Source organism: Theobroma umbraticum, unplaced genomic scaffold (assembly GCF_002168275.2).
Source record: "Theobroma umbraticum cultivar Fairchild unplaced genomic scaffold, ASM216827v3 scaffold_30.0, whole genome shotgun sequence".
Lineage (NCBI taxonomy): Eukaryota > Viridiplantae > Streptophyta > Magnoliopsida > Malvales > Malvaceae > Theobroma > Theobroma umbraticum.
Window position 1 is genome coordinate 11955308 of NW_018397254.1, and position 20075 is coordinate 11975382.

General features: G+C 32.0%; 3 protein-coding genes across 5 annotated transcripts; 2 read left to right on the forward strand and 1 right to left on the reverse strand.

Annotated features, from left to right (window-relative positions):
* The first annotated feature begins 1647 nt into the window (after positions 1 to 1647).
* On the forward strand, positions 1648 to 3824 carry LOC110428406 (glutamate receptor 2.6-like). The gene is made up of 2 exons (XM_021444255.2): positions 1648 to 2775; positions 3438 to 3824. The coding sequence occupies exons 1-2, from the start codon at positions 1648 to 1650 to the stop codon at positions 3822 to 3824; spliced, it is 1515 nt and encodes a 504-aa protein (XP_021299930.2).
* A 2452-nt stretch (positions 3825 to 6276) lies between these two features.
* On the reverse strand, positions 6277 to 6717 carry LOC149527774 (secreted RxLR effector protein 161-like). Its single transcript, XM_089782431.1, has one exon. It carries the CDS (start codon positions 6715 to 6717, stop codon positions 6277 to 6279), a length of 441 nt encoding a protein of 146 aa, XP_089638557.1.
* Positions 6718 to 15128: 8411 nt separating this feature from the next.
* LOC110421714 (squamosa promoter-binding-like protein 4) lies at positions 15129 to 19232 on the forward strand. 3 transcript variants are annotated; one of them, XR_002445654.2, is made up of 4 exons: positions 15129 to 15704; positions 16936 to 17142; positions 17944 to 18030; positions 18176 to 19232. XR_002445654.2 is itself a non-coding variant. In XM_021435375.2 (3 exons), the coding sequence occupies exons 1-3, from the start codon at positions 15352 to 15354 to the stop codon at positions 17945 to 17947; spliced, it is 564 nt and encodes a 187-aa protein (XP_021291050.1). In that variant the 5' UTR covers positions 15129 to 15351; the 3' UTR covers positions 17948 to 19232. The 3 variants fall into 3 exon arrangements, 2 of the variants coding, with proteins under 2 accessions (XP_021291050.1, XP_089639886.1); XM_021435375.2 differs by having other exon boundaries at positions 17944 to 19232; XM_089783760.1 differs by lacking the exons at positions 17944 to 18030; positions 18176 to 19232 and having other exon boundaries at positions 15130 to 15704; positions 16936 to 17541.
* The last annotated feature ends 843 nt before the right edge of the window (positions 19233 to 20075 follow it).

Below are 20075 nucleotides of genomic sequence, written 5' to 3' on the forward strand. Positions count from 1 at the left end.
GAAGGTGTTTAATACAAAAAATTCAGTGCATAATGACAGCATATAGTAACTTGTTATTACCCATTAAACTTTTATTGCTAGTTTTGCTAACTCAAAGTTGGGTTTCCATTATGAATACTTTTGATTCAAGGGTTTTAGCCCCAGTCCACTATAAGTAGACTTTATAGCCTCTCTTGGCAAAGCTTTGGTAAGTGAATCAATCAAATTCTTGCCAGATTTAACATAAACTATTGTTACAATGCCATTTGAGATTAATTCTCTTATGTCGGCATCTCGCAAACTTATGTGTCTAAACTTTTCATTATAAATCTTATTATGGGCTGCATACATTATAGCCTCACTATCACAATATATGGAAATGGCTGGCATTGGCTATGACCACAACTTTATATCTAATAACAAATTTCTCAACCATTTTACTTCTTTTCCAGTAGTTGTTAATGCTAAAATTCAAATTCCATTATAGAATGCATAATACAAGTCGGCTTCTTAGATGTCCAACTAATGGCACCACCTCCTAAGGTAAAAATCTATCCTGATGTAGATTTATTGTCATCAATACTAGTTATCCAACTAGCATCAAAAAATCTTTCCAAAGTACTAGAAAAACTACTGTAAGAAATTTTTAAATTTTTTATTTTCTTTAAATATCCAAGTACTTTAATAATAGCCTTCCAATGATCTTTGCCAGGTTTACTTGTAAACCTTGAAACTTTGTAAACAGCAAAGGCTATATCAGGTTTGGTACAATGCGTAACATACATAATGCTGCCTATGACACTTGCATATTTTAATTGTGCCATAACTCTTTCACAATTTTTAGTCAATTGTACCTCGAATCAACTGCCTTACCCCATGTCAAACTTGGTTTACCTTTTGTTTCATCTTCTATGTTTCTTTTTTTGTTACTGACTGGAAGTCAATTTAGAGACTAGTGGAACAATGAATAAATGTATAAAAATGAAGACCCTGGTACATGTTGGAGTACTTGTTGATTTAGACTCACTAGTTAGTTCCATGGTAAATGCATGCATTCCCATGGCAATCTCAAATTTCTATGCTACTCATCCCAACTTCAGAACAAGATTATATCTACACTTTAAGGACTCGAATGATGTTGTTGGTGTTGCTTTTACGGGTATTTTTTCCCCATAACAATATTTGGTGTTACAAAGATAATTTACTTCATAAGCTCGAATCGTCTAACAAGGTGTAAGCCGAATATGCTAATTGATCTGTTAACCTGTCTTTTATCTATATACAATTAGGCATCATGCAGTCCTTGAATATATTAAAACTACATATTGGAAGAAGTCTTAGACTTCATTTCATTAATTCCAGAGTGTTTTTACAATTTGAAAAAATAAATTCTATAAATTTATATATGGAATACATTTGTTACAAATGGTTAATATAATTAATTGCTTATTTTGATCATATACATCCATACAAATTGCAACTCTAGATTTGATTAATTAGGAAAAAGTTAACGCTATTCTAGGCCCCCAAAGGTCAATGCAAGCTAGATTTGTGATAGATGTGGATGAGAAAGCTCAAGTTCCCATTATTTCTTTTTCAGCCACAAGTCCCACACTCTTTACAACCCAAAGCCCTTTCTTTATTCGAACAGCCCTAGATGATAACACTATGGCAAAAGCCATTGTGACCCTTGTTCAAGCATATGGATGGCATGAAATAATCCTTGTATATGAGGACACAGAATATGGAAGTGGTTTGATTCCCTACCTAGCAGATGAATTTCAACAATTTGACATTCGGGTATCTTTCAGGTTTTCCATCTCCCCAAACTCAACGAGATTGAGGATTTTAAAAATGCTAATAGCTAAGCAGATGAAAGTGACTTTGGTACATATGACTTCTTCCTTAGGGTTTGATCTCTTTTTACTTGTAAAAGAAGTAGGCATGATTAGTGAAGGATACACATGGATCATCATTGATGGACTATTGAGTTTGTTGGATCCCATTGGGAGCAAAGGTCCTCAATTCAATGAAAGGTGTGTCAGGTATAAGTCATACGTACTGCAGTCGAAGAGCCTTGAAAAATTTAAAAGGAAATGGAAAAGTGGGATTCACTCTAATTCTACCAAATTAAACATTTTTCATTTTTGGGCATATGATACTGTTTGGGTGCTAGCTATGGCAGTTGAAATGGTTAGACATGATCAGAGCTCCAATGTTATCGAACAAAATTGTAGTAGAAATGCAAGTCAATTTCTTGATATAAGAGTCTCTAAAGTAGGGCGAATGATTAGAAATAGGTCATTACATACCACATTTAAAAGCCTAACTGGAGATTTCAATTTGATTAAAGGGCTGTTACAGTCTTCAGCTTTTAAAATCATCAATGTGGTAGATAGCGAGCAAAGAGTTATTGGCTATTGGACCCTTGAGAATGGATTGATTGGGCAACTACGCAAACTTGGAAAGGTAACATATTCAACTTCCATGTATAAACTTAAATTGCCTATCTGGCCAGGAAACACAAAAGTTAAACCCAAAGGTTGGTCAATACTTGTTAATGGTAAGAAGTTGAGGATTGAAGTCCTCATGAAACCTGGCTTTGATGCATATATCAAAGTGGAATGTGATCCTTACACCAACGAGTCCATCGTATCAAAGTTCTCTTATGACGTCTTCCTTGAGGCATTAGGGGTATTAACATTTACAGTTCCGCATAAGGTGATTCCTTTCACGATCGATTTCGGGCAAAGTGCAAGAATGTATATTGAGCTTCTTAGCCAAGTCAACCTTCAGGTGCATTAAGCCTAATCGATAACCGTATCTCCTATAAAAAGGAAAACCATAAATTTGATGAATTCCCCTCCCCTCGAAGTAATGTTAAAAGAATTTTAGAAAAGACAGTAATTTTTCTTCAGATTACTTCCTTCCATTTTAATATTAAAACCTATACATGTATATATACTTTGTCCTTGTAGAAATTTGATGTAGTAATGGGAGATATAATAATTTTGGAAAATTGGTCTCAATATGTAGATTTTACATTGCCATACTTGCAGTCACATGTTTCAATGGTTGTGAAAATCAAGGATGATAAGAGAAAGTATATGTGGATATTCTTAAAGCTACTTACTTGGGATCTTTGGTTAACAACAGAGGCAGCTTTCATCTACATTGATTTAATTATATGGGTTTTGGAACGCAGTTTAAACAACGAATTCAAAGGTCCCCCGCAACAACTAGTAGGCACCGTTTTTTGGTTTTCCTTGTCAATTCTAGTCTTTGCTCATAGTAAGTAAAATTTTCTATCTAATCTAATCATAAATAATTTTTTTTTGAAGAACAATATTATTTAATCAAGCCAGCTCATTAGTCACTGCACATTTGACTAATGGCTTTGCCTAGCTTTAGGGGAGAAGATAACGAACAATTTGTCAAAATTTGTGCTTATTATCTAGATATTTATGGTACTCATCCTCACCCAAAGTTACACCGCAAGCTTAGCCTCAATGTTAACAGTGCAACATTTGCAATTGGCAGTAGTAGATATCAATGAGCTCAAAAGGAACGGTGATTTTGTAAGATACAAAACCGGTTCCTTCATGAAAGACCTTTTGGTAAAACAATTATATTTTGACGAGTCTAAGTTAAAGAATTATGGCACTGTTAAGGAGTTTGACGAAGCATTATCAAAGGGAATCCAAAATGGTGGTGTTAATGCAATTTTCAATGCACAGCATTGCATTGAGCTATTTCTTGCCAATTATTGCGACAATATGACAATAGTACCAAACTACAAACTTGATGGACTAGGTTTCGTAAGTCTTTTTCCACCCTACTTTTGAATGTACATTGTTTACAATTGCTAATCATATATATATATATATATATATATCATTTAACCAAGAAACTAAAACTTGGTTTCTTGCTTAGGCCTTCCCATAAGGGTCACATTTAGTGGCCTATTTATCCAGGGCAATCTTGAGTGTGACTGAAGATAAAGCAAAAATGGATGCCATGGAGCAAAAATATTTCTCACAAAATCATGCTTGTGAAAATCAAAATACAGCAATTTCTTTCGATAGTCTCAACGTGTACAGCTCGGGGATGTATTCATCATTATAGGAGTGGCTTCGATGTCTTCACTCATCATTTACGTGTCAAAATTTCTACAATCTCATTCGACAAAAATGGACACTGAGCATCCAAATGGTTCAGTTTGGTCAAAAATTAGTGAATTGGTAAAGCGTTTTGATCACCTATCTCCACATCTCGTGAAATCAAATGATAATGCAACCAGTTCTCAAAGTTTTGATACTTCATCTGATTTTGTAAGTACTCCGAGTAGCTCAAGTACTTCCAATTAAGGTGCAAATGATGTTGTCGTTGACAATACTCGCATTAGGTCAAGGATATAGAATTTTGTTACAGTCATACCTAGGGGTGGAGGATAGTTAAGTAATGGGGGGGCCATGGCCTTCCAAAAAATTTTAAAATATTTTATTTATTATATCTATTTTTTAATTAAAAGTGAAAGATAGTATATTAATTAGGCGCATACCCCCTAAACAAGTATTATATATATTTTAATTCTTTTCAAAATCATTTTTTGATAAAATGACACCATAAATCCTATTCAATTTTCTCTTAATTTTTAAGTTTCTTTACTCTTTTTTCTCTCTCTTCTTTTTCTCTTTCTCTTCTCTTTTGTCTTTTTTTTTAAAAAAACATTCAATGAAATTTTAGTACTTAATATATGTGTGCAAAAGCTACCTCATTTTAGTAGTATGGCAACAAAAACATATAAGATATGTCCCTAATATGAGATAAGCTGCATATAATGAAGCAGAACACATCTAAAATTTAACAATCTACCGACAAGAATAACCAAAGTTTAGAGCCATTTCCTTTTAAAACACATGGCTCCTGCACAATCTCCATATAAAGCTCTCTAATTTACAAAAATCTCATCAAGTATTGGTTGTCATCCTTACTGGACAGACTTCACTCTAACTATATATTAATATCAAAAGGAAAATCAATTCATTTCTCTAGTCTTGATTTATTGACCAGCGTAGAGAATTTCTATCAATTTTCAAACCAGCAATATAGTATATAAATACGAGTCTTGATGGGTTGCACATGTTTTGAAGCTAAAGCCAACAAGCATTGTTTTTTTATTTTTATTTTACTTTCTTCCTTATAACTCACCATTGAAACATACTTCATTTTTCAAACGTCGAGCACAAATTTCCAAAAAAACTATTGTAAATTTTTTTTCTTATTCCTTTTGATTTATATGTTATATAAATTTATTATATAACATGAATCTTTTACTTATTGGTTAAGTTTAATATATTATTTTTAAAAACTTTTAACCTTTATTCCTTTTCGTCTTTTACCCCTCAACAAAAGTTGGCTAGCTCCGCCCTTGGTCATACCATAAGGATACTACGTTCAAATTATTGAGTATTTAGCAATTTCAGAGAATAAAGGAAGAAGAAGTAACAGAGAAAAGAGAAGAATAATCTTTTCAAATAGAATAGGAAAATATGCTGGAATTCCATACAATGTTTCATACACTTTTTAGTATTTATTTGAGGAATTTGAATAGTCAAACTTTCTAAATCCTAAAATGTAGCAACGATTTTCAACAAATGAATTGAGCCTAAAATCAACTCAGCATTCACCATAAAAACCAGTGACAAGCAACCGAAAAAAAAAACAAATTGAACTAGACTTCGCAGAAAGCCTTACAAGAAATGCTAAACGACATCGTATGAGAAACGACATAAAAAAGACTAAGTAAAACGACATACCATAGTGCCATTTCATTAACTAGAAAATCAGTAAAGTGGAAAACGACTCCTGCTTGCGACATTTTGACACCAATGGCTACTTTACAGCTTCAAGTTGTCGTTACAGCCCACCAACTAATTTTCTCCTCTACAACAACCACTCTGCTTTTCATTAACCAAATAAAGATCACTTCTTTAACACACCTCCCTGATCTTTAGTTTGGTAAACACCCAAACCAAATCTTAGAAGCTCAAACCTCTCACGACTAAGCCCCTTGGTAAAAATATCAACGAGCTGATCTTCTGTTGAGTAGTACTTCAATTCAACTTCATTGTTCTTCACAGCATCCCTTAAAGCATGAAATTTTACTTGAATATGTTTAGTCCTGCCATGATGCACTAGATTTTTTGCAACAGCAATGGCTGACTGATTATCAACATTAAGTAAGACTCCCCTAGTTAAAACCACTCCCAAATCTGACAAAACTTTCCTCAACCACTAAGCTTGATTTGCTGCTGCAGTGGTTATGTTCTCTGCCTCAGTAAAAGATTGAGCAACAATTGCTTGCTTTTTTGAATTCCATGAGAACACAGCACTACCAAAAGAATAATAGTAACCACTTGTGCTCTTTGAATCATCCAGAGGCCCAACCCAGTCACTATCACTATGCCCACATAAGTATCTGAGACCAAAATGAACTATCCCTTTCACATATCTAATAAGTCTCTTTACTGCTTTAAAATGATCATGTGATGGAGATTGCATGAACCTTGAAAGAAGACAAGTTGCATACATAATGTCTAGTCTAGTAGCATATAAGTATAATAATGAACCTATCATGCTTCTATACAATCGACCACTTGCATCACTAGAATCATTAACCTTACAGAATTTAGCTCCTACAGTAAGTGGAGTACGAGCAGCCTTACATTCACTCATATTAAACTTCCTCAGTAAATCTCAAGCATACTTAGCCTGATGTAAAAAAATTTTTCCATCACTTTGCTGAACAGATATCATTAATCCCAAATCTGTCATTTCAAAAACAGACATCATTTGAGCCTTAAATTCATCAAGTACTCCTCATCTGGACCTGTTATTAACAAGTCATCAACATATAGGGCAACTATCAACTTAACTAAATCATCAACCTTCTGAACATATAATGTTGATTCTGTCAGACTTCTTTCAAATTCCAAACTTCTAAAATGCTGGTCAATTCTATCATATCAGGCTCATGGAGCCTGTTTAAGACCAGACAAAGCTTTCACCAACTTGCAAACTTTAGTTTTTGATCCTTTCACAACATAACCTTCTGGCCATTCCGCAAAGATGTCTTTTATCGAAATACCATTCAAGAATGTAGATTTCACATCAAGATGGCTAATTTTCCAACCTTGTTTAGTTAAGAATGCTACAAGTAATCTTATAGTATCAAGCCTAGCAACAGGTGCAAATGTTTCAAAAAAATTAATACCATATGTCTGTGCAAAACATTTTACAACTAGCCTTGCTTTGTACTTGTTTACTATACCATATGGATTCAACTTAGTCCTGAACACCCATTTAACACTAATAACATTATGATCCTTTGGCCTTTCTACCAAATTCCATGTGTTGTTCTTCAAAATCATACTTATTTCAGCGTCCATTGCAGCTTTCCAATTTGAATATGCACTGGCTTCAGCATAATAATTAGGTTCTACCATAGCGACATTACATTTACTATAGATATCAGCCAATGACCTAGTTCCTCGAACTGCTAACCTTTCATCTTCAATGTCTTCAGTCTCACTAGCTTTATCATTAACTAATTTGTTAAACAATTCAACTAGATCAACTTTTTCAACCATATTTTCTTTCAAAATTCCATTTTTATCCCTCATCAAACATCACTTCTTTGCTGATAAACATCCTCTCAGTTTTAACATCCAGTAGTCTATACCTTTTGGAGACTTCACTATATTCTAAGTGAATTACTTGCAAAGTCTTAGGATCCAATTTAGACCTCTTCTCATCAGCAACGCTAGCAAAATAGACACAGCCAAAAGCTCTAAGATGAGAAACCATTGGTTTATGATTATACCACAGTACATAAGGAGTTTTTGATGCTAAAGCTTTAGTACAGGTCGCATTTAGTATATAATTAGCAGTATTCACTACCTTAGCCCAAAACCTATTTGGCAAACCCATTTGAAACAACATGCATCTACACATCTTCAAAAGAGTTCTATTTTTTCTCTCTGTTGTCCCATTCTGATGAGGACTATAAGCAACAGTCAACTGATGCCTTACTCCTAAATTCTCCAGGAACTTCTCAAACTCTGATGAAGTAAATTTTGAGCCATTATCACTTCTCAATGTTTTGATATGCAGCTCTGCAAAGTTCTCAACTAAATTTCTGAACTCAACAAACTGCTGCAAAGCATTCGACTTATGCACCAGAAAATAAACTCAACAAAATTTGGTAAAGTCATCAATGAAGAGTATAAAGTACTTACTACCTTTCAAAGATGTTTTTTTCATAGTTCCACAGAGATCTGTATGAATAAGTTTCAATTTCTACTGAGTTTTCTAGCTCTTCTCTTTATGACGGGGCTTCCTACACTATTTTCCAAATTGACAAACATCACATAGTTTCAAAGCCTTTTGTATACCAGGTAGTCCATCCACCATACTTTTTGATGCCATCTTGACAAATGAATCATAATTCACATGTCAAAACCTCTATGCCACAATTCTGACATATTTACCTCACCATAGAAAGCACTATGCTCAGTTTCCATTAAATTCAATGGATAACATCTATTCTTCATAGCTACTGTCAGAATTTCAGCACCTGTTCTGTCAAAGATAGTGCAAGCTTTATCTTTAAATAGCAATACATACTTGTTATTAGTTAGTTGACCAACACTTAACAGGTTTTAGTATGTTTTTGGTACAAAGTACACATATGAAATAGACTTCAAACCTTTTGGAGTTTTCACAGTAATAACACCTACTCCAAGTATCTTTAAAAACATACCATTACCAATTCTTACTCTGGCATTAAAACTTTTATCAAGTATACTGAACAATTTCTCATTGCCTGTGATATGATTAAAACTTCCACTATCAATCAACCAGGTATTATTTTTAGCTAAATCAACTTCAACCTCAGCCATAAACAGAACTTCTTCAAACTCAGTGACTTCTTCAACTACTGCTACTTTATTATCTCCTTCAGCTTTCTTCACTTTACAGACCTTCTCTACATGTCCAAACTGATTACAGCCTCTGCACTTCACATTAAGCCTATACCAATAGTATTTAGGTGTATGATTGCTCTTCTTGCAATGAAGACAAGGAGGATACTTGTCCTTCATTTTTCCTTGCTTATCATCACTTCCTTTACTGTTCTTTTGCTTCTTAGAACTTTCACCCTTGCTTCTTAAGCCTTTGGTCTTTGCAGCCAAAGCATTGTCAGCAGAAGCTTCACACTTGATAGCTCCCTTTTACTCTTGAGCAAACAAAGCACCAACCAGTTCATTAATAGAAATTTTGGTTAAATCTTTAGAATCTTCTAGAGAAAAGATCTTTACTTCAAATCTTTTTAGAATACTAACCAAAATTTTATTCACTACTCTCTTATCACTAACATCTTCTCCCAACTGTCTTAGTTGATTGACTAACTTCAATAATTTATCAGTATAATTTCGAATACTATCTTCCTCATTCATTTTCATAAGCTCACACTGATAAATTATACTGATAAATCATAAATTCAACACTTGCATAATCTTGGTTCGATCACTACCTTGGTATTCCTCTTTCAAACTATCCGACATAAGCTTAGGATCATCATAATTCATGATTTTTGCAAAAATAGATTTAGAAATAGCTGATTGTAAATAGATTAAAGTTTTGTCCCTTTTGGCTACATCCTCACTGTGTTGTTTGATCTGAGCCAAGGTAGGATTGGCATGCCTCTACACAAGAGCTTTTCCAGACTCAGTCAAATCCCACAGATCAAATGCTTTCAGGTAAGTCCTCATCTTAACAGCCCAAAAAGGATAATTCACTTCAGAAAAAATTAAAGGTGAGCCAGCACTGAAACCAGCTGTTGCCATCTGATTTGAAGAAGATAAACTCAGAAATAGATGATCAAATCACAAGTCCCTTAAGAATAAGGGCTTTGATACAATGTTCAAATTACTGAGTATTTAGGAATTCCAAAGAATAAAGGAAGAAGAAGTAGTAGAGAAAAGAGAAGAATAATCTTTTCAAAATAGAGTAGGAAAAATATGTTGGAATTCCACACACTGCTTCATACACTTTTTAGTATTTATATGAGGAATTTGAACATTCAAACTTTCTAGGTCCTAAATGTGGCAACGATTTTCAACATATGAATTGAGCCTAAAATCAGCTTAGCATTCACCATGAAAACCAGTGCCAAGTAACCAAAACAAAAAAACAAACTGAACTAGACTTGGCTTAAAGCCTTACAAGAAATGCTAAATGACATTGTATGAGAAACAATATAAAAAAGACCAAGTAAAACGACACACTACAGCACCGTTTTTTTAACTAGAAAATCAGTAAAGTGGAAACGACTCCTACTTGCTGCGTTTTGACACCAACGGCTACTTTACAGCTTTAAGTTTTTGTTGCAGCCCGTCAACTGATTTTCTCCTCTTCAACAACCACTCAGCTTTTCATTAATGAAATAAAGATCACTTCTCTAACATACTAAATCTGTCCACATCCTTTGCTTAATTTACCTACATATATAACCATATATGTGTTTGCTATAGGAAAAAGTATTGATTTTCTAATCAATTTACCTATCCAGCCATGGCAAACGAATTTCAAAATCCTGATACCTTAAGTTTAGATAAGGTTGTCGCCTACCTCTTCCTATTTTTGATATAATATTTAAAAAAATTTCTAAATTATTTTTAAAAAATTTAAATAAATTTTTATTTTTTTAATGCTTTCAATCAAACTTTTATACTTTTATTTTAAGTCAAATAAATTCTTATAACTCATAGTTGACTAATAATAGTTAATCAAAATGTCCCTTGTCATTTTATTATGTGACGCTAAAGAAGTATGTTGACATATTATAATAGATGATAACGTAATATAATAACATGATAACAAGCATTTTTAATTTACATCAGCATCATGTCAATATCACGTGAGTATAAAATAATAAGTGATATTTTGATTAATGACAATTAGTCAATTATTAGTTAAAAAATCTTATTTGACTCAAAATAAAATATAAAAATTTCATTGAACGTAAGAAAAATTAAGAGTTTATTTAAATTTTTTTAAATAGTTCATAAGCTTTTTCAAATATTATGTCCTTTTTTTTCACAAAAGTTTAAGTTAGATTGTTAATTCGTTATTACTCTCTCTCCATTTCCTCACATTTTTTTTACAAATAAAAACAATTGACTACATTTAATATGTATGAAAAGTAAATAATAAGTAATTAAAAAACAATCATGTTTAATAATAAAAGAGCAGATTATATCAAGTTTCAGACCGAATTAACGCATTTCATCTAAAGATAAAAATCTAAAATCATGGACTTAAATTTAGTGTAGTTTTTAAAACTTTCATTTTTCTTCTTCCCACACGTGTATGATAAGCCACACGAAGCCAGTCATGGTATTCGTATGGGTCAACAAACTGTAAAAGCAAACGTAAAGAACCTTAGAAAGCCCAAAAATTAATTAAGAAATATGAGTTATAAGATGAATGACATGAAAATGTTAACCCACACGAGAGAAATTAAATTTAATTAATAAAATTTGTATTATTTATACATAATATCAATACTTTTTTTTATTTTTGGTTCGGACCATTGAATGTGCTAAAAGAAACACTGATAAATAATATCATAACTTTGCAAAAATATATCAATATTATAGTTATTTCATTATGATCATTTAAAAACAATAAAGAATTGTACAGAATGTATCAAAATATTATATGAAATTTATATTCATAAATGTGATGCATTACAATTGTGTAATCAAAGTCATGGACTTATACAGAGTTTATACAAATATTGGATGACCTACATTCATAAGTGGAGATCCCTATATAATTTTTTATTAAAATTGCATAATTATAAGATTAATTATGATTAAAAAAGAAAAGAGAGGGAGACCCGTGTATTCCCGTCCCAACAAGTCAACACCATCATTTTCCTGGAGCCTTTCACATGTCAATTCTTTATGTGTGGAATCCAGAAGAGAAAGAGGCTGCTTTAGAATTGCTCAATCACGTAGCCCCACGTTACCAGACTCATCGCCTAACGAGCTGTCGGAACTTGGCCCATATTAGTTATCATGGAGTATACGAAAGGATAAAGAATTTTTTTAAAAAAATGATGTAATAATTAAAATAATATAAATATATCAAAATTTATAAATTAAAAGTTTTAATATTAAATTAAAGAATGTAGATTTAATATATTCATTTAATATTTTAAAGTAAAATAATCATGCACCGTAAGTAAAATTTTGTTATTGTTATAGGCATTTGAGTTTTCTAAGTTAATTTTTTTCATTTAAAATATTATTATACAATTTATTTATTTAAAATTATAAAAATTTATTAAAAATTATTACTCATTAACATAAACTTAAATATTAGAATTAAATAAAATACGATCTAATATTATAAATTAACAGGTTTAAGAACTAAAAAATGATAATTTTTTATTCATTGATCAAAATTAAATATAAGTATTCATAAACTATATAAAATTAAATACAAAAATTAAGTAATCAAATAATATATCTACTAAATAAATAAAAAAAGAAAGATTCATAATTTCAAGATATTATTTAATATACAATACTATTTTCTATTAGCTAGATTTTAATCATGGATCCAAGCTATCAAATTAATCAAAAAATTTTAAATATAAAATATTTAAAAACTTAATTTGAGTTGAAAACTGCTTACAATTAAAGCTTAAATGAATTATTTTGAAAGAGTAAAAAATACAACCAAAGACTGAGAAGAAAAAACATCATTGTGGGTGTAGGACTTGAATTTTTTTTGGAGAAAGAGAGTAATTTAGGTTTTAATTTTTTAATAAAATTTCAAATTATAAAAAGAATTTTTTTATTTAAATATTAATATATAAATTACTTTTTGATAAATTTATTTGATTTAGAATCTTTATTGAAGGTAGGTCCGTCGCTGATGAAGTACAATAAGTGGTGCATTTGATAAGGAAAGAAGAGATGGATTGGTTGTGTTCATTGTTGGTTGCTTACTCACACAATTAGGCTATTGAGATTTGATCTATTTACAAGTTTCATTTATTGTAAGACAATATCAAATAATAAAAGTAAGATAAATTAATACTACTCTAATATTTATGTTGGATAAATATGTTAAGGAAATCATGTTTGATAAATGCTCAGAATGGGGATTAACTTGGCCATTTACTTGTGCTTTCCCTATTTGATAGTCATCGAAGTGAGAGTGGCATGTAGAAGTAGATTTTGTAATTATGATGCTCCTACTTTTTGTATAAAAAAGCTGGTGACATTTTTCTTTATTAAAAGTTGATACTAGTATATATTTCATAAGTATTCTATTGATGTTTAAGTAGGGAGGCCATAGATATTTTATAATTGAGTATTTTGTAGTATTTGATTCGATTAATTAAAATTGAGATATTTTATAATTGGATTTAAGTAGTAAAATTATTATTCTATCATAACTTTAGTAGTGGGTGAACCTGATTATAAATAATGATTTTTAGTATTCAATTTTTGTTATATATATATATGATTTTTTCTTTATAAAATTTTTTGTAATTAATGTAATATTTTTAAAATTCATTAATTGTTTTAAATGTGATTTTAAATTTTAATTTATTTTTATGAATTAATGTTAATTTATTAATTTAATTTTTATTAATAATATATAAAAATTAATTTTAAAATTATTTTGATCGAGGATTTAGCTAGTACATGTATTTAATGGGTAGTGTCTAGAATATTCAGATACGGATTTGATAACAATTTCAAAAAATGTAATTGAGTATTTATAGGATTTGAATGCCTTATTAAATAACAAAGTTTGAGTTAAGATATCTAAAAAATAATAGATACATTGATGAGTTAAGTGATGGATGATATTGGTAAATAATAAAAAGGAGGTAAAAGAATAAATATATATACTTATGTTAACTACAAATTATTAGAAAAAAGAATAAAATATAGGGTCCATTTGTTTTAATATAAAATATTTTTTAAAAAACCTTTTCAAGATTTATACTTGTTTAGAAAGTGAAAATTTTACTTCAAATGTAAAATATTTTACAAATTAATAGGAAAAACACTTATTAACCACATAAAATGTCTTACACTTGTGAGGGGTGTAAGATATTTTATGGAGAACAAAAAAAATACTCTTAATAGTAAGCCTAGGAGTATATCTTTGATAAATATTAATATTTAAATTATTCAATACTATTAAAATTAAAAATATTTTTTAAAGAAATCATTCAATGCAGTTAAAATTTTTATTTATAAATTGAATAAGTTTTATTAATAATTATTATAAAAAATATTTAAATGATTATCATTTGATGAATACATATTTATAAGTGTAGGTTTTAGATGTCTTCCACAATAGATGAATATGGATATCTTCATAGTTTTATGGTAAATATCACTATTTATTTTGCTTATTTTCCTTTTTATTCCTAATTTTAATTCTAAATTAGTAAAAATTAACTAATAATATTATTATTATTATTTTATAATTAAAAAAAAGAGATTCAAATCTTACTCTTGATTACAAAATAATAATATTAAGTGATTTGCACATAAGCATTCAACTTATTGATTGCTTATGTGCAAATCACTTAATATTATTATTTTGTAATCAACTTTTAATTATCACACTCAAAACAACTTCACCAATTAAGATAGATAATATTTTTTACAAAATAATTTAAATAATAAAAAATATTTTTAATAATTTATTTAAATAATAAAAGTTTTGAAATTTTTTATAAAATATTTTATATAAAACAAAATTTTTTTCAATGATCAAACGGATTAATAGTTAAAATTATTTTAAACAATAAGCGGAAGCAAAGCAGTAGCAGACAAAGCAACCGCTAGAAGATTGTCATCCTGAATGATTTGAGATGCTGCAGAACAAACCACAGAAACCTAACATTACTACTGTGAGGGCCCACCATTCACGAGAAAAAGCACACATGGAAAAAATAAATAAAGACTTTTTCTCAGTAAGTTCTGATTTTCATCAGCCTCCCTTCTATACAAACCATACACACGCTTAAAAGACCCAGCAAAAAGGAAACAAAATGGAGCTTGTGGTCCTAACTCATTCACTCTGTCTCTCATCCTTTTACTTGCCTATTCTACTTGGGTCTCCCTCTCCTTCTTTCTCACTCTTTTGCTCTTTTCACTCTCTTCACACAGATAGTACTTGTGTAAATAGCGTATGTGTATATATTTTCTTGTACTATTCTTTTCTGTCTTTATTATTGTTAAAAAGTTTTACTAATTTTGTTGAAAGATGGAAGCAAGAGGGAAACAAAAGATGGGGAAGGTGGTGAAAAGGGAGGCAGATATGGAGTCTGATGATGATGGGAGTGAGCTGCAATTTGGTGGGTCTATGGAAGATGATGATAAGAAAAGGAAGGATGTGATCGTCCTTGGTGGCAGTGGTGCTGCTGCTGCTGGTGGGTCTGGGAGGAAGGGGTTAACTGGTGCTGGTGCTATGAGGTGTTGTCAGGCAGAGAACTGTACGGCTGATCTGAGTGATGCAAAGCAGTATCATAGGAGGCATAAAGTGTGTGAACATCATTCCAAGGCTCAGGTTGCGCTTGTGGCTGGACTTAGGCAGCGCTTTTGTCAACAATGTAGCAGGTTTCGGCTCTTTTATTTGCTCCTTTGGATTTTTTATCATGCTTTTTTTTGGTTAGTATTAATGTCAAATGATTGATTATTCATTTGTTATGGCAAATTTGCAACTTTATTTTACCTGATTTTAAAGATTCATGTAATTGATCCCAAAAAGTTGGAAATTTTGAAAGCTTTGTTGAATAAAGTTGAATTGGTTTGACTTGTATGGAAAAAATTGCAAATTTTCTTATGCTTGCTTCAAAAGGATTTACGAGGTTAATCTCAATAGGTAAAGCTGTACAGTCGCTTTTCTTGAGCAAGAGTCACACCCCTTTTCAACTCTCAGTGGTAAAGGAAGATTCTCTTTTGAGTAAAGAGTGGTAGGATACAACAGTTGAACAAATCTTGAATAATTCTTTTGCAAGTTACAATTTTAGGGTGTTGGTTTTCTTGTGCTCTGATTCTATTACTTTTTTTTTATTAATTCATTTAAATAGTCGCAGAATATTTGGTCAATTTTTGGGATAATGTTGTTTTATAGGAGTATGCAAAAACCAGGACACATGACGTTAAAGCATTAAAACTTGATTTAACTAGCATTCGTAGATTCGCTATTCTCTTTTATTCATGACTGGTTTGAAGATTATATTCCATGTCTATTGTTTAATATGCATTGACTTTGCCTTTCTATCTATGTAGTCAGATGATTTCACTAACTTGTCTGATCTACTTTGCTTATGAACCTGGATTTTACTGCAACTGCTCTATTTTCAGGTTGATTTTATTCATTTTATGAAGTTCTTTTTCCCCCTCCTTTGCTTGGTTTTTAATTGCTGGGACATTATACCAACTTTCGTTTTCACTCTTTTCTTTCCCTGACACAGTTCACAAGCACTCAAAATTTAGATACTGCCACACACTTTGTACCTGCTTGTTGCGTTTGGATGCTATTTTCACCTTTCAATGTCTAAGATTTTTTTTTTCTTACTACAATTACATTGATTTTTGTTTTCATCTTCCCAAAAATAAAAACATGTTTATTGACTAATATCTTGGATATTTTACTCTTTCTTCTCTAGCACATACACACCCTTGCACCTCCACCTTGTGACTTCTTCTGTCACATGCTGTATACTTGCTTGGTTGCTATTTGATTATGCTATCTTTATTTTCCAATGTCTAATTTATTGGAGGAGAATATATTGGAATTTCCATTTCTTACAAAAGGTTATCTGATTACTCTGATTTGATTCAGATTCCACGTGCTTTCTGAATTTGATGAAGCCAAAAGAAGTTGTCGCAGGCGTTTGGCTGGGCATAATGAGAGACGAAGGAAGAACTCCACTGAATCTCATGGGGAAGGCTCAGGCCGCAAAGGAACAGGCACCCAGTTGAAGGATATGATCTGTGGGCAGGTTGATGAAAGGGGAAGGATTAAGTTGACTATCCAAGAAACTTCCACGTACGAACATTTTCAGATCAGATGAGATCTAATTGTTTGCTCTGCAGCATATATGCTCTCTCTCTTCTGTCATGTAGGGATGTAACGCTAGTCATATTATCATTCTGTATTATTTATGTACTGCAGATCTGTATTTAGGTCAAATAGAAGAGTCAACAGCAGTTTGACATCCATTTATTGGTGCAAGAGTTGCTAGTCATGGCTCTAGCAATATGCAATATATGGCTTAACTACATAACTCATTTATGCTGCTAGGTTATAATATTGTTGCATGTACGGCCTTGACCATCATCATGCCCTTTAATGTTATATATTATCATTATAGTTGATTTTTTTTTTAATCATGTGAAAATGAACTTGTCTTGAAGAGAATGGATTCATGGATACATTTTGCATCTATGTTTAGTAGTTTGTTAAGAGTGCTTGAACATTTATTCTTCTTTGTTACTAGTTCAGATATTTGTTCACTCATGCTATTTTGCTATTAACTGATTCCATGGTCTAGAACTGGTAGCCGATTCCAAGGTTTACAGTAGAATGATTGATTGTGCTTCTAATAACATTTGGTTACCCCTGCCTAAGGGAGAAGTATAAGGTAATTACATGCAAATTATTCTGTTTCTATTATCTACAGTCTTAACTCTTCTTGGTAAGAGGATGAAGGGTTAGTGGTTTGCCAACCAGAGATTTTCTATTGTTTGAGGAACTTCAGATGCTGTTGAAATTTGTTTTTAACTTCGGTCTTACTCAATGTAAGTATAAAGCTCATATAAGTGCAAATGCATTTCTGTAATCTTACAGCTGATGGTGATGGAATTGTGGTATTCCTCCCCAAATTCAGCAAATGACATGGGCATCCATACACTGCATTACAGTATGCGATGTCAGGTATGATTAAGATTGTAAAATTTCTTTTGTATGGATTTCCTTTTCCCTTTATCTCCTCTTTTGTAAGCTAGATTCGGCATGTAACAATATGTAATTCTACTCTAGAACTCATTCCTTATTTCTGGTTCTACCTATATATGGTTAGGTGCCCGAGTTGGGGAAAACAATGAGGGAAATGCTGCTATTTCATTTAGACAAAGATGCCTTCACGGGTACATTTGTTTTTTTGTTTTTTTTTTTTTGAAAGGCATAGTTTTATTACTTAAAGGTCTGGCAAGAGGAGACTGACAAAAGAGGGATCAAGCATGCCATGAATAATAGTAGCAGGCTGCAAAACGATGGAGGCCTGCTACGTTCAGAAGTTAAAGTGAAATGAAACAGAGCATGGAAGCATTTTAAGACATCAGTGAAACAGTGACATCTACTGAGAAAATAAACTCCAGAAATAACCAACTGAAAATGAGCATTTTAATCACCCTCCTTCTGATGGTTCTGAAAGTAGGATCTGAAGTTTGAAGCTCTTATCACCCCCTGCGTTGGCCAATCCGCCTGCCACGGTATTGGCTTCTCATATGATGTTGTTGAAGGAGATCCCTACACTGTTGAATAGGTAAACCTCAATGGCATTCAAGATGTTATTCATCCTCCACGGAGCTTTATTGTGGTTGTTGACCCAGTTAATGGCATTCAAAGAGTCGCTCTCGTGGATAGCATAGAAAGAGTCCTCTGTGCCAATGTTTTCAGAATAGAAGCCAAGAACGAAGCCCATACGGTCCCTGAATATCATCCCAAGAAATGACTTCCAAGTTTCATCTGTTGTAATCACAATCATTTTAATAGTTGGTACGAAAGACTTTGAGGTGAAATTTATAAGATGACAGGGTTACTCATGATTTAATGCGCCTCTGACGTCTACTTTTTGAGAAGGACGAAGGTAAATATTGCTGTCAAACAACACACATGGCAAATTTAGTGTCACGGGAGGAAACTTCCCAGTATAAGCAGCCGCTTGGCTTGTCTTAAGGTGGAGGAGTTGTTACCTGTCGTGTGTGTTTTTGGCATGTTTTGTTTTTTTTTAGTTTCTGATTTCGGTTATTCACGTTTCTCGTAAGCTGTAACTTGTAAGAGCGTATGGCACTGCTTACACTGATATCATCCCAAGAAATGACTTCCAAGTTCCACCTGTTATAATGACGATCATATTTGACATACCTACAGCTCTGCTACGTCTGCTCTGGTCTCTGTTTGTCACAACAAAGAAAATGATTGGAAATGACTTTCTATAACTGATTACTATCTGACTAGTTTTACTTGGCCATCGGCCATCACTTTTGCTTGCAGAACTTGCAGGGTATAAATTTGCCACAGCTAGACAGATAGTGCATCATGCACTTTTCTTTCCAATCCTTTCTAACATTCCTTGATAGCATGTCTTGGGTTATCAAATCATAGAAGCTAATCCACGTCTCTTTAATAAGACAGAAAAGAAAAAGCTGATTATTTCTGCGTAAATTCACCATTTTTATGAGTACAACGGAGGGGCGGGTGGGCAGAGTGTGGCCACGCCGCATCTGCTATGGTCAATTTTGGCCACTTCAATTTAGTGTAGCATAAACAAATTTACAACACGTTAATGTTGAGGAAACGTGGAATTCTTTTTTGGTTTTGGTTCTATCATCCAAAGTAGCAGTAGCAATTGTTCGACTGAAAAGATTAGTGTAAAATAGGGTGTGGAGTGTGGACTGTATGTACAGATAAGCCATGACATCCCACGTCATCCATAGCTTTTAATTTTGTTTTCTTCATAATTTTGCCTGCATGCGTGCCTGGTGCTTGCCAAAACTCAAAAGTGCTTTCCCATTTTCCACACCGAAAGATAAATAAAAGTGCGTTTTTCCACATTTTTCATGATTTGTATTTTTGGTATTAATAGTACTAAATATTTAAGGATGAGTTTCATTTATTTATTTTTCTTATAATTGAGGAAGGAGATTTAAATTTTATTTTTTAAATAAAAAATAATACATTAATCAATAAACTAAATA